The sequence below is a fragment of the Hylaeus volcanicus genome, chromosome 8, assembly GCF_026283585.1.
Source record: "Hylaeus volcanicus isolate JK05 chromosome 8, UHH_iyHylVolc1.0_haploid, whole genome shotgun sequence".
Taxonomy (NCBI): domain Eukaryota; kingdom Metazoa; phylum Arthropoda; class Insecta; order Hymenoptera; family Colletidae; genus Hylaeus; species Hylaeus volcanicus.
The window spans coordinates 8,487,883-8,500,006 of NC_071983.1; the positions used below are offsets into that span (position 1 = coordinate 8,487,883).

Below are 12,124 nucleotides of genomic sequence, written 5' to 3' on the forward strand. Positions count from 1 at the left end.
TTAATTCTACACGGTAACCGCGGTCCTGAAATCACGACCACCTCGCGCTGGATACATATGCGACGTTCGACCAAAAAGACAACGGAAAAAGTAATTGCGGGCTCTGTTTACGGGGAGAAAAACTAGTCCTATCGCAACAGCAGATGTATTGTAAGATTTCACTTTATGGCCCTTTGTACTAGGAGTCTGCCAGAAACTTTCAAATGAAAATTATTATTACCCTTAACACATCGATTGCTCAACAAGTATTTCATTCAAATTCATTTTCTTTGACAACTAACTTTCAGAATTAATTTCTTTAGTTCTCCAATGAAAAGCACTGTCATACAAACAATCAATCCCATAAATATTCGTACCCTCTATGTCTATCGAAGAAAGTTTGACTACATTAAGTAATAGTTTTGATATTACCAAATGAATTTTTCATTATAAATATGTATATGAATAATTTTATACATGTATATATCTATATACACATCAACATATATATATATATATAAACATACACTTGGAAACATCAAACCTACCATTTAATTTAAACTTTCTTCAATAGAGATAGGGGGTACGAATATTTATGGGACTCACTGTATATGAGTGACGTGGCGATCAACGTGTTAAAATAAGAACATACGTCCTAATAACGATGCGACTTATTTTTTCTTCTGGTAAAGTCTCAAAGTAAACGTACTACTACCTTTGCTACGATTTGTAAGCATGGTTCGGTTGGTTCATTCTTTGTATGCTTCCAATATTACGGTCCATATGCTAGAGTGTTTGCTAAGAAGTCAGAGTCACCATTCTGTATATCAGGAACAAAAGTGAACGACTAAAAATACTGTGTTCGTGTGTTTTATGTTAGGTATACTCGTCCGTATTCTGACGTGAATGAAAGTCACGACCCGCGACGCCGAATCGCGTCGGCGTCGCTCGTCGGTATAAAGGGCTCCTAACGAAGCTCTGATTGCGGGCCAGGGCGTTTCGATTGGACCGTGATAAAAAAAATCAGCCAGCACGGTGTTCGGCCGCAGAACGGCACCAATGTAAAAGGCGGCTAAAAATACAATCTTCGCTCGCGTCGCGTTGGCGTGAAACCGCGCGGCTCGTTTACGCGCCGTGTCTATTGATGTGACCCCGATACGTAGTCAGCTCTAAAGAAAAAAAAAAAAAAAAATAACCCCGGGTTTTATTGTTCGCAATAAACTGGCAACGTCCAAGAAGAGTCATCTCGACGGTCCTCTCGACGCCAGACCGTCTGCTTTGTGTAAAGAGAATTGTATCGCCGAAGGACACTCGATTGCAGCTAAAGAGGCCTAGCGCGACGAACGCTATACCGCGGTATCCTCCTAGAAATAAGTCTGTGTTACGTCTGGTCTATCTTGTCATTCTGAATAATAGGAAACGCGTAAAAGAGTCGTACGGCTTCCAATGAGACACAATTTCCTGTTCTTTCATCCTTCGTGCCCTGTCTTTTGGGTTCTACCTACTTTGGTTTGTTTTCGATAAAATTGAAGTTCCACATTTTTATTGATTGATAATTTTGAGGAGACAGTTGCAAACAGTTATCGGTTGCTGATGATTATCGTGTATCCTCAAAATATCGCGAGGTTGTGGTTCGCCTTCAGTACGGTCTATAAAAAAATGCAACATACGGTAGTTATTTATAATCTGGGGTACATAGACGTTCCATTTTCCAGGTTGGTTTAAAAGAAGCGCAGTCCCAAGGATATCGCACGCTTCGCTAGACGAGGGAAACGTATCATCTAGGGTAGAAACTCCGCCGTGAGAATAATTGGCATCGATACGAGATACCAAGCTAACGAGCGATCTGTGTTTATCTGTGGCGCGGTATTTCGTAGACCGCGAAGGGATTGTTGGTGAAACGATTCCAGAAGTAGGTTGAAACGAGCGGACTAATAATTTTCTGTTGGTATCGAGAGCTGTTACATCTATGGTGCCACGGGATTTCTCTTCCAGCTACGACAGCAAGGCAGAAAAGTTAGAAAGATTGTCATTGCTCGTTGGAAGTTGTTACTACCGGTCCGTGGAGAGTCTTTCTTATTAATCTTGTCGACGATGCAGTCTTTCAACAAGATGTCACGTTGGACTTATTTCACGACCGTCAGGGGAATTCGCAAACTTTTGCTTAACCGGTTGCCAGCGTAACCATAAATTTCTTCGTCACTCCAGAGTGAGCTTCATCTTTCATTTTGCAAGGAGATGAAAAGCGTTTCAAGGAACTTATACTTAAAGACAGAAACGAAAACGTGTTAGAAAAGTCATGGTACAAGCTTCGAGGGGATGAAGTTTCCTATTTTGTAACTTCCTGTAACAGACGAACATATCCAGTAGAGGATAAGGAACTTGCGAACCGATAAGGGCGGCTTAATCTGACCAAGTGAAGGCCTGCCGAGAAAATCATAGCTCGGCGTCGAAACAGCTGACTCGCCGTAAAACGAGCGTCAGCCAGCCAGCCAGACAGAGCGAAGAATATCATCCCCTTTAGAAGGGCTCCAGACAGACGAACCCTCTAGGCAACGGCCCTCTGTCCCCTCCTCGTTACCGTCGACCACCGTCCCATTGCCATAGCAACCCCTTGGATTCAGCAGCCAGCCTAACCAACCGATTTGCCCAGCTCCTCGCCCCGCCTGTTCGTCGAACATTTACATCAAACACGCTTTTCTCTTCTTTACGCGCTGGAAATCAGGCAACCCTTTGTTCCGGGTGAGCTCGCCGCTGTGTTTTGCGTGCGTGTCAAACGTCTTTGCGTCGGTGCCACGCGATTGCGAGTCGTATGGACGTCGCGAGTCTGCTCTGACTTTCAATTATTAACGCGTCGAGCGTCACAAATAGAAAGAAAAGAAGCGTGGGCTGCGACCACGGCCCATGAAAGAACCCTGCGCGGTTCTTAACGCGATATAGCTGTCTTCGCGTGCTTTTTTCTTTTCAGTCAACTTAACGTGGGGAAAGTCACCCGCAGAACGCCACGTTCTGTGATGTATGAAATCACATAGAGAGATTCGAAAGATTCATCCGCGACACGGTGAACCGACTCTACACCCATTACGAGCCCCGGAGTACAGTTTGCGGGCTGTTCCGAGGATAGACCTGGTCTAACGTTTTCACTATAGAGGCAGCCATACTTCGGCGAGCCGAATAATGGTCGCGCAATTTCTCAAATTGGCTGCCACTTTTTTCGCCGACTCGCTCGGATCGAATCGACGACGTCACGAAGTCTTTCGTCTACCTTCTTAAAGTCCACAGTGCATCCTCAAGCTTCTGTCAGTCGCGTGTCGCGATTCATCCGTTCCTCGAGATAACGTACGAGTGTGTACAGTGGATCTTTCTAAATATATAACGGAAAAAATGATTCTTGTTCTCGATACGAGAGTTCTACCAATCATGAGTACGATTGCAGCGTTGATCGCCGCTCAGGATACCACGTCGATGATATATCCGCTCGTGGAAAATGGCTCATCGTCGGAAAGATTCGAACCCTCTGTTCGATCGGATCTGGCGCGACCTGGAGAGACTCTTGCACGACCTCTGACCGCGTCGATGAATCATTTTGTTCACGGTAAAGTTCTGTCTCCCCTTTCCTTGATTATTAACTCTTTGCAAATAGGAAAGTCTTGAAAGAAAGGCGATATAAAAGAGACATCAATCCAGAGTTTAGAGTACACAGTTGCGCAGGGGTTAAAGGGGCAAGAACGGAAGAGGGAACGAACTATGCAGTTTTTAATGGGGTCACGTATTTTAGCGCCTCAGAGAACGTTCATCGATCACAGAAGTGACCTTCCGTACGTTTACGAACATCCATATTTCGGGTATCCGATGGCGCACTCCATCGATCACTCGGTTGGACCATCGTCGAAGCAACTCATGATCGTTAGTTTCATCGGTTTGCTGTTGTTATTCGCGGTAATAACGAACACGATAGCGGCTACGAAACGGAGAGACTTGACGGAGGTATTATCGGGCAGAGAGAAGAGAGACATCTATGCTGCTTACGATTTTAACTCAGTGGTAGGTCGATTTTTATGATTTTTCTAACCCTCTACGATTCAACCTCGAGTGACAGAGGTTGATGTTTGCTTCGAGGTAATACGGTCTTAAAGGAATTAAATATAATAAATAATTCGAATGAAAATTTTCGAAGGATACGACTGACCCTTATTTTTCCTATTATTCGAAGAAGAGTTAACTTCGGGTCCTTTCATCTGCTGTTTTCAGAGCCCTGAACAGAAAGACGTTCTCAACGACGATGCCAGGGTACGTTGCATCCAGAAAACGGTCTGCTTGGAAAATCGAAAGCTCTCGAAAGCGTTTGGGGTCACCGGCAAGATACTAGCTAAATACTTAACGTGAGTTCCACTTTACCGTTACTGTTGTCTCCAGGGCTGTTTTCGCTGTAACAAATTTAACATTGCAAGGCAATTGAAAAAAAAAGAACACTACTCTTACACCTGGTATCAGCATTCGGGTCGAATTGGTACATCTTCTCTCGTTCCTTGGAAGCATTGGATGGTCATATCTTTTCAGACGTACCGTCGGGAAATCGCTGAAATCGACTTCTGGTTGGGATCGTCTGGTGGAGGACGCAGGCGAGGCTGGGATTCGTGACGAGGATTGCGACGTGCTTTATAGGGACTGCAAGTGACTGCTGTGTTCGAATTTCAAGAATGTAACGGGATGCGAGCAACGATCGACTAAAACTCAAAATAAAAGAGAATGTTAACGTAACAAGTTCTTTTCCTTATTGACAGTGGAAATAAAGTATTTTCTTTGGTAACAATTTTAAAAATCAATTACCCTAGATAGTTCAAATCTTGATCCATGAATTATCGACACCTTGAATATATAAGCTTAAAGTACCGCCAATCGATGTCACGAAGAACCGAGCGATGAGGTTGGATGCGTCGAAAATATCGATGGCTCGGGACGTTGGATCACAATCGCCGGACTAATAAAAATGCGGGCAGTATTAATGACTTTTAATTTTAATTACAATACGCTGTTTTTTTGTTCTTTATCCGCTACAAACATCGACATCTAGCCTGAACTATTTTAGATAGCAGTCCGCTCTATACACGCTCCATTTACACTCTCTTTTTCTCCAATCGTTCTTTCTCGTCGTCGGAATTATAAAAAAATATCAAATCACGAACAGAATGGAGACAAACGACCGCGCGTACTGCACTCCCTTTTGTTTACTTTGTCTGTTACGTTTGTATCATTTTGTGGTTTTTTTTTTCAGCTTTTATTCAGTCGGTTTCGTTCGTTTATATTCGTCACCATCGTGAAATACCTTTCTCCTCTTCGTTTTCATCGTTTCGACCCACGTCGACCTCCTCCAGTCACAACTAATTATACAGTAACGCTATCCATATTATTATCGATATAACATTAAGGCATTACATATTTATAAATTCTTCGCGTTCACTCGCCGCTATACAGCAATACCACGCTAAACTCGGTAAACTTATGCTTAAATAGACGTGAGATCGCTCGTTGGAAATAGTCCAGGCTTAAGGGAAAAGAAACACAAGGGAAAAGAATGTTTCGCGAGGCACGCTTGCAAGCTGGACCGGACGTGATCTTGGAAATTCGTGTCTACGTTTAACACTGTATATCCGATACCATTGGAACTATTCGTCAGTCCTTTAGCTGTGATTTATTAAGGGGGTGACATTTGACCTTCGTTTATTTTTGCGATAGAAAATCTACAATTTCGGTGTTTGATTAGAGAAGAAAATTATACAGCGAATAATTCACGCAATCTTCGCGAATTAATTCATTCTGGGTTAGCTTGGGTGACTTCGACGCGTTGTAAGGGTACCATTGCCCAGTTCAGCGTTAAACGATCTTTCTCTTCGCGTTTCTTATAGTGGAAACTACATATGTTCTCTTCGCAAATAAATCGTGCTTTTCCGTCCCGTAAATCGCGCTAGAGAATTCACTAAATTCAAATTTTGGGGAAAAGAACGATTCATTTCTCGCGCTCGAAGAAAAAGAATGAATTTCCGTCGAGGACTGTCCGGTGACAGATGCGCTCGCATTTTTTTTTTTTTTGTTCGTCCGTCTTTCCCTCTCGCATTCATCTTTTGTTTGCTCGGTTCTTTCACACTTACTCTCTCTTAAGGACGCATACACACGCACACACATTGCATGAAACATCTTTCTTTCTTTTATCACTTGCATGCACGCAGCTTAAAAGACCTGCTAATTATCGTATCGTCAATAAATTAGACGCATTTGTCGAGGCAACGTAGTTTGCACAAACAGGCGGCAGGCAGTTCACGGAAAGTACTTCGAAACATCTACGTTTTGAAATTCTCGTCTCGTCTCCATGTCTCTCCGTTTCTAAACGTTCTTTGCGACGGATACGAACGAATCGAACGTCTTCGCGTTTTTCTTTAGGTGATCGCGAGCCAACGTTTGCATTTATTTTGCCACGATCGATCGATCGATCGAATTCATCGGCTTGGCATTCGTGTCGAAAATCTTCTCGATCCATCGCGTGTCCGCTTACTTAAATTATATAAAAACAATCGAATAAAAATTTGCTTTCGTTCGAGGGATCGATGTCAATACATTAAAAAAAAGTTTTCGTTTTAAACGTAAATAAACCTCCTTCTGTTATTATTTTTTGTTGGGAGACCCAACGGGAAACATTATTCGAATAAAAGAAACCGAATTCGACGGCGAAGGCCTCGATCAAACGTTAACAGATATAAAACAAAAAATAGGAGAATCTCGCAGTTTTCAACGGAAACTCGTTCGTCCTAGTAAAAAAAAAAGAAGGAAAAAAAATAGTAATAAAAATAAAATAACACATCGTGACATAAATAGAATAAAAATTAAAACGAATAAATCCAAAATTTATAAACGATAAAACAGTCGAGGACACAACGCGAGTCCGCGGCGGTATAAAAACACGTTTCTTTATTTTTTACTTGCTTTATTCGGTGTAATTGATCGATCTTACGTTCGATCGTCGACGCGATTCGAAGCAACAGGAAGTCTTGGACTCCATATTTTATAGATTTTCCAACCGTACAAAAACTGAATCCACAAATGTGCCGACCAACACGATACAATCGATCAATCAATTAAACTATTGAGTCGATACAATAATAATAATAATAATATTAATCATTAATTAATAATATGTACAACATTCTAAACATTATTTACCTCTTTTATTTCTATTTCATACTTGGAACGTGACACGCGAGCTATGAACAAAGAAAATATAGGTGATCCGATTATCGTGAAATAGTCCCCGTAGAGAAGATTAAAGATACAACGCGAGGCGATTGCAGCGAAGAATGCTAAAAGAAATGAAAACGTCTTTGAGCGGGTGAATCTTATTTGTGTTTTGCGTCTTTCGAAACACGCGTGTGTGTACACGGTGTCTATTATTCTCATAATCTGTATCAGACTCCGTGACGCAAGACTGGCCACATTTTTCACGCATGCATGATCAAAAACAGCGACCAAGAGTGCTTATTGAAAATAATAAAAGAAATCCAGATTTTCCTGTGTCGATATTGTACAATTACACGCAACGATACGTTTGAAAAAGAAACAAACTGTTAATCGTCGTGCGACTCATTTCGACCACCGAACAAACGATAGTCGTCTATATAGTTTGCTTCATCCATAATCGAAGTTTAACAAAATCTGGATAGAGAATTTTCGATACGCATGCTCGAAAACTGTGATCTTTCTGGCACTACAAGTCTCGTTTCATCTTGCACAATTTATATTTCTATTCGTGGATTCTTTGCATTTCGTATCGCGCGACATTCGCGCCGTGCTCGAAAAGCATTCATTCTATTTTTCCTACGAACGCGAGTGGTACTCCGAAATAATGTTTATTCGTTCACGACGATAGCGTGACCGCGATAAATACATTGTCACGGGGGTCATCTGCGATCGCCTGTAACTATTTTCGAATCGCTCGACGAGCGTCGACGCGCGTTTCACTCGCCACACACGATGAGAACTTCGTCCTCACGACGCTCGTTCGTTCTCGCGTATCTCTCCATCTTTCTCTCTCCTCCATTTTTAGTTTATTAATCGTTTTTTTTTTGTATCCACTGACCACAAATCTTAATCTATTCTCTCCCGACATCGAGTGGATCGCTTAGCTCGGCCGGAGAATCTCGAGGAAAACGTAATGAACATTGCTAAATAGACAGCACTTGGGTGTGCGTATTGCGGGTCGCAGAATCATCGTGTAGTGCGTGGCTGCCGATTGCAAAAACGTGTGTCTGTATACGCGTGTTTTTGAAAACGTTATCAAAACTTCGTACGTTTCGACTCGTGAAATCAAACACATTGTTAAATGCGTGACTATGGCACGTTTCATTTTTATATATGTATATATATATATACATACGTCAATATATTCATGTATGTACGTATGTATGTATAAAAATAAAGAAAATATCGTTAAAAAGGAACGATAACGTCCCGATGTTACGACAATTTTGGAAGACGCGTTCTGAATACGCGAGTCCCCGGGAACTCGATCGAGGAGAATGAACAGCAATGCGTGGTATCAGCAAGAAACACATCCGGTCGTTTCTGGGAGGGAGAGTGAAATGAAAGAATAGCTACGGTGATGAACGTAAACGGATCTAAAATGTTTTGTTTTCTTTCTCTGTTGTATCTTTGCGTTAACGCATGCTCGCGATTCAATTTTACTCTACTTTTCTCGCATTCGGATCGTACGTATGGTCTTGGATACAATCACCACCCGCATATACATTCATATCGTTGTACCGATACATATTATTATTATTATCATTACTATAATTATACCCTATGTACAAATCGACATCGCCGTTATCGGCATTATCATTAAACCTAAGCGACAAACGTAAGAGTAAAGAGTTACTAGGGACCAGTCATAATTTGTCATGCTAATAGTATAGGTAGCAACACGCCCGATATAATCGTTTACTATCATCATTATTAATCATCTTTATCATCATCATCATCATCATCATCATCATCATCATCATTATCATCATCATTATCATTATTACCATCATCATCACCATCATTGTGATCATCGGAATTCGTCGTTGTGATTTGAGTCGATACTATGTACGTCGTGGGTTATTTTCCCGACAGTTTTATTTTCATGTTTGGAATATATTCTGCCAATGCCCGTATTCAGTCGCACGCCCTGTCGTTTAGCTGGACACGTCTAGTCTTTATTTGTTACTTTAATTAACGTGACCGAGGTAATTCAGTTTTCATGCATCTTTCGCTTACTCCCTTGTTCGATCTGATCGAGGCGTTTCTTCTAGCGAGGGCAATCGAAGTTTTGCACATATCGCGGTACATGAAAATTTCGCAAATGTCTGCCTTCCTTCTATTTCACTAAACGTCATTCGATAATAGTTTCTAGCCGCAATGCACGCGGATTTCGAGGACTCGACCGATTAATTAAAAAAGAAGGAAAAAAAATTGGAGACGCGTTAGTCAACGAATACCATCTTTTGTCGTTCTCTTTTTTCGTTCGTGTCCGTCCACGATTCGCGCACACCACTGTACTTCGTTATATCTAAACATGCTTAAAAAATACTTGAAAAATGAGTCTATCGGAAGATGGCTGTTCAGCCAGCTTGGCTTTCTTGTCACTATACACATTTTGTTTTCGTTTTCTTAGTAGTTCGTTTAATATTAAGTGTCTTGCTTCGTGTGTATCTTGATCGTCCATTCCCTCGCAGTTTCGTCGATTCTTTTCTTCTTTCAGAATTCTTGACTACGTGGTGCCCGTTTTCGTTATCCGTTAGCTCAGCGAGCGGACTAGAACGAGCCCGCTACCCATTGTTGTTGACTAATAATCAAAAGATCACCCGTATTCAACCTCCAGACTCGACTAAGTCTAACGTTTTTACTGGCCAACTGTGCGAAGCGTTGTAGATATTTGCGATCATTTTCTTAAAATTTTCATTTCACCCGTGCCACTTGTACGCATTTATACATGCTCATTATACATGATCATTCGTACGTGATCCAGTCGTTTTATTTCTTCCTGTTTCCATATCCTCTTCCCCTCTTGCTTAATCTTCCAAGCACAAACGTTCTAACAATGCGACAAAACTTAAAGAAAAAAGAAAAAAAGAAACAATAGCAACGCCGAGCGAGATGCGCGAAAGCTACCAAAAAAAAAAAAGAAAAAAATATAGAGGTACCGCATCGTCCGCTGGTTAATATAACAATTAATAAAGGCTTCATCACGACTTTTATCGTATCGAAATAACACAAAACAACAATATCACCTAAATAATATTTGCTAGTCCCCAATACGGCTCGCGCGCGGATCCGAGTGTGTGAGTATTCCGCGTAACGGTTGTGTTTCCTACGCGTAACAATCGTCCAGTGGTGTCCAAAAATGATAACAACGATCAAGTTAACAACGAAGATGACAACAGCAACGGCGAAGTGGTAGACCTAGTCAACGATGATGACGTCGCCGACGGAGATGACGACGAAGATGAAAACGACAACGATGGCGACGAAGATGAAGACGACAACGATGACGACGACGATCGTGCTCGTCTCGTTCTATCCTGACACAGATTCAAACACCATAGATCGTGCAAGCGGCTTATGGGCTGTTGTGCTCGGTGGCATGTGACGGGGTAGCGGGCGTTCCCCTGTGCGTCGTGGTGGCATCGATATAATAGCGCGGTGGTGTTCACAGTCGTAATCGTGGTAGCTTTTTCAGAGATATCACTCGGTGGTTACCTCCTGTCACGATACAAAAGATAAGTCTTTACCGCCTGTGGCAGGTTCAGCTCCTGAATTTTCTCTTCCAGCCTGTGCTTGCCGATTCGTTGGCGTATTACTCTTCGACAGAGATCCATGAGTGGCAGAGGTTCCGCTAAAACAATAAAAAAAAAAAACCTTGGCGTTAGCAATCACCTAAAGTTAAGTAAGATAAAATTTTACTAATAATGCCAACGTATACTCACGATCAAGACCACCGATGTATTTCATCGTAATCTCGCAGTGCCCCCATACAGCGGACACGATAGGATGCAGCTTCCTGCCTTTAAGGCCTCTGAACGCGACTCCAAGGTACTGGCCGTCTACGACGAAGGCTAACGTGCCTTCGTCCATGTCCAAGACCACTGTAAGAAAATAATAGATTTTCGAATTAGACGCTGACCTTTACGTACAATAACTGGTCACGAATATTTTCGAGACCAATGGTAATTTCCTTCCTAGCGTGGAAAAACTCGTGCGACTCACCGAGAAATTTATCAGGAACGATAAAAGTTTCGTCAGGCTTGAGGAGGGCAGGATACGTGACACCGCTGGTGTTTTTCGAATCGTGAAGAAGCTTGTTCCTGCCGAGGTCCCAGCCCCAGCTGAGCTCGTTGTTGCCAACTAGGCTCTGGTATCCGACACTGTGGAGAGGTGCGTCCGCCGTCGCGACGCCTACTACTGCGTGCGTGCCTCGTTGCCTCGTGCTCCAGTACAGTTCCCAGACGTGCATGCCCTTCGTGTATCCTACCTTCCCTCTGATGCAGTCTGTACTCTGCGCCACGGGATGTCGGTGAAACGTCAACTTGTCATCGTCCTGCGAAATAGGAAGAGAGCGTTCGATTACAGCGACCTTCTCGCCCACTCGAACGATCTTATTTCAAATTACACCATCGTTACGGTGTGCCAACCCCTCGCGGTTGTAATTCTTTTGCAAGTGTACTATAGCGACTAATCGAATGTGCTAATTGAGATATTTGGATAGACTATAGAATCTAGTGGTGCTCATGTTGACTTTCCATTTGAAAAACGAAACTTGACTATCATATCTCGTTAAATGACAAAGTTAACAAAAATTACTTCTCGCTGAAACGTGAGCCCCATTTTACCATGCAATGTCCATATTTGAAATTTTGCATTCGGCCGATAGTTTTGGAGTTAGAGCTCCGCATAACTTAGGCTGGGACACTGTATGTCTCTGAGATACCCACCCTCCCGCTGCCAGCCCATTCATATTTCTTTTGCCCGTAGTTTCGCCCGTAGTAGCCCCGACCACCGGTGTAATATGATCTGAACCGATTGATACGCTTCTGACCTCTTTCTCTTTCGCTAT

The 12,124-nt window shown here is 42.4% G+C and overlaps 2 protein-coding genes across 5 annotated transcripts in view; one reads left to right on the top strand and one right to left on the bottom strand.

Moving 5' to 3' along the window:
• The first annotated feature begins 505 nt into the window (after window positions 1-505).
• On the top strand, window positions 506-7,505 carry LOC128881244 (uncharacterized). Its single transcript, XM_054132086.1, has 4 exons — window positions 506-3,574; window positions 3,758-4,023; window positions 4,231-4,361; window positions 4,540-7,505. Exons 1-4 carry the CDS (start codon window positions 3,364-3,366, stop codon window positions 4,655-4,657), a joined length of 726 nt encoding a protein of 241 aa, XP_053988061.1. The 5' UTR covers window positions 506-3,363; the 3' UTR covers window positions 4,658-7,505.
• LOC128881240 (protein gustavus) overlaps window positions 4,977-12,124 on the bottom strand; it is a 100,442-nt gene continuing 93,294 nt past the window's right edge. For all 4 annotated transcript variants that reach the window (XM_054132080.1, XM_054132081.1, XM_054132083.1 and 1 more), the window contains 3 exons: window positions 11,278-11,608; window positions 10,998-11,156; window positions 4,977-10,906 (listed from right to left, as the gene is read on the bottom strand). In XM_054132080.1, coding sequence (XP_053988055.1) covers window positions 10,767-10,906; window positions 10,998-11,156; window positions 11,278-11,608 — 630 coding nt within the window. In that variant the 3' untranslated portion in view covers window positions 4,977-10,766. The remainder of the gene's footprint in view (window positions 10,907-10,997; window positions 11,157-11,277; window positions 11,609-12,124) is intronic.

Coding starts and splice junctions, on each gene's coding strand:
- LOC128881244 (XM_054132086.1), top strand. CDS start 3,364: ATGATTCTTGTTCTCGATACGAGAGTTCTACCAATCATGAGTACGATT. Junction 3,575..3,757: donor GATGAATCATTTTGTTCACG/GTAAAGTTCTGT, acceptor CACGTATTTTAG/CGCCTCAGAGAACGTTCATC. Junction 4,362..4,539: donor ATACTAGCTAAATACTTAAC/GTGAGTTCCACT, acceptor ATATCTTTTCAG/ACGTACCGTCGGGAAATCGC.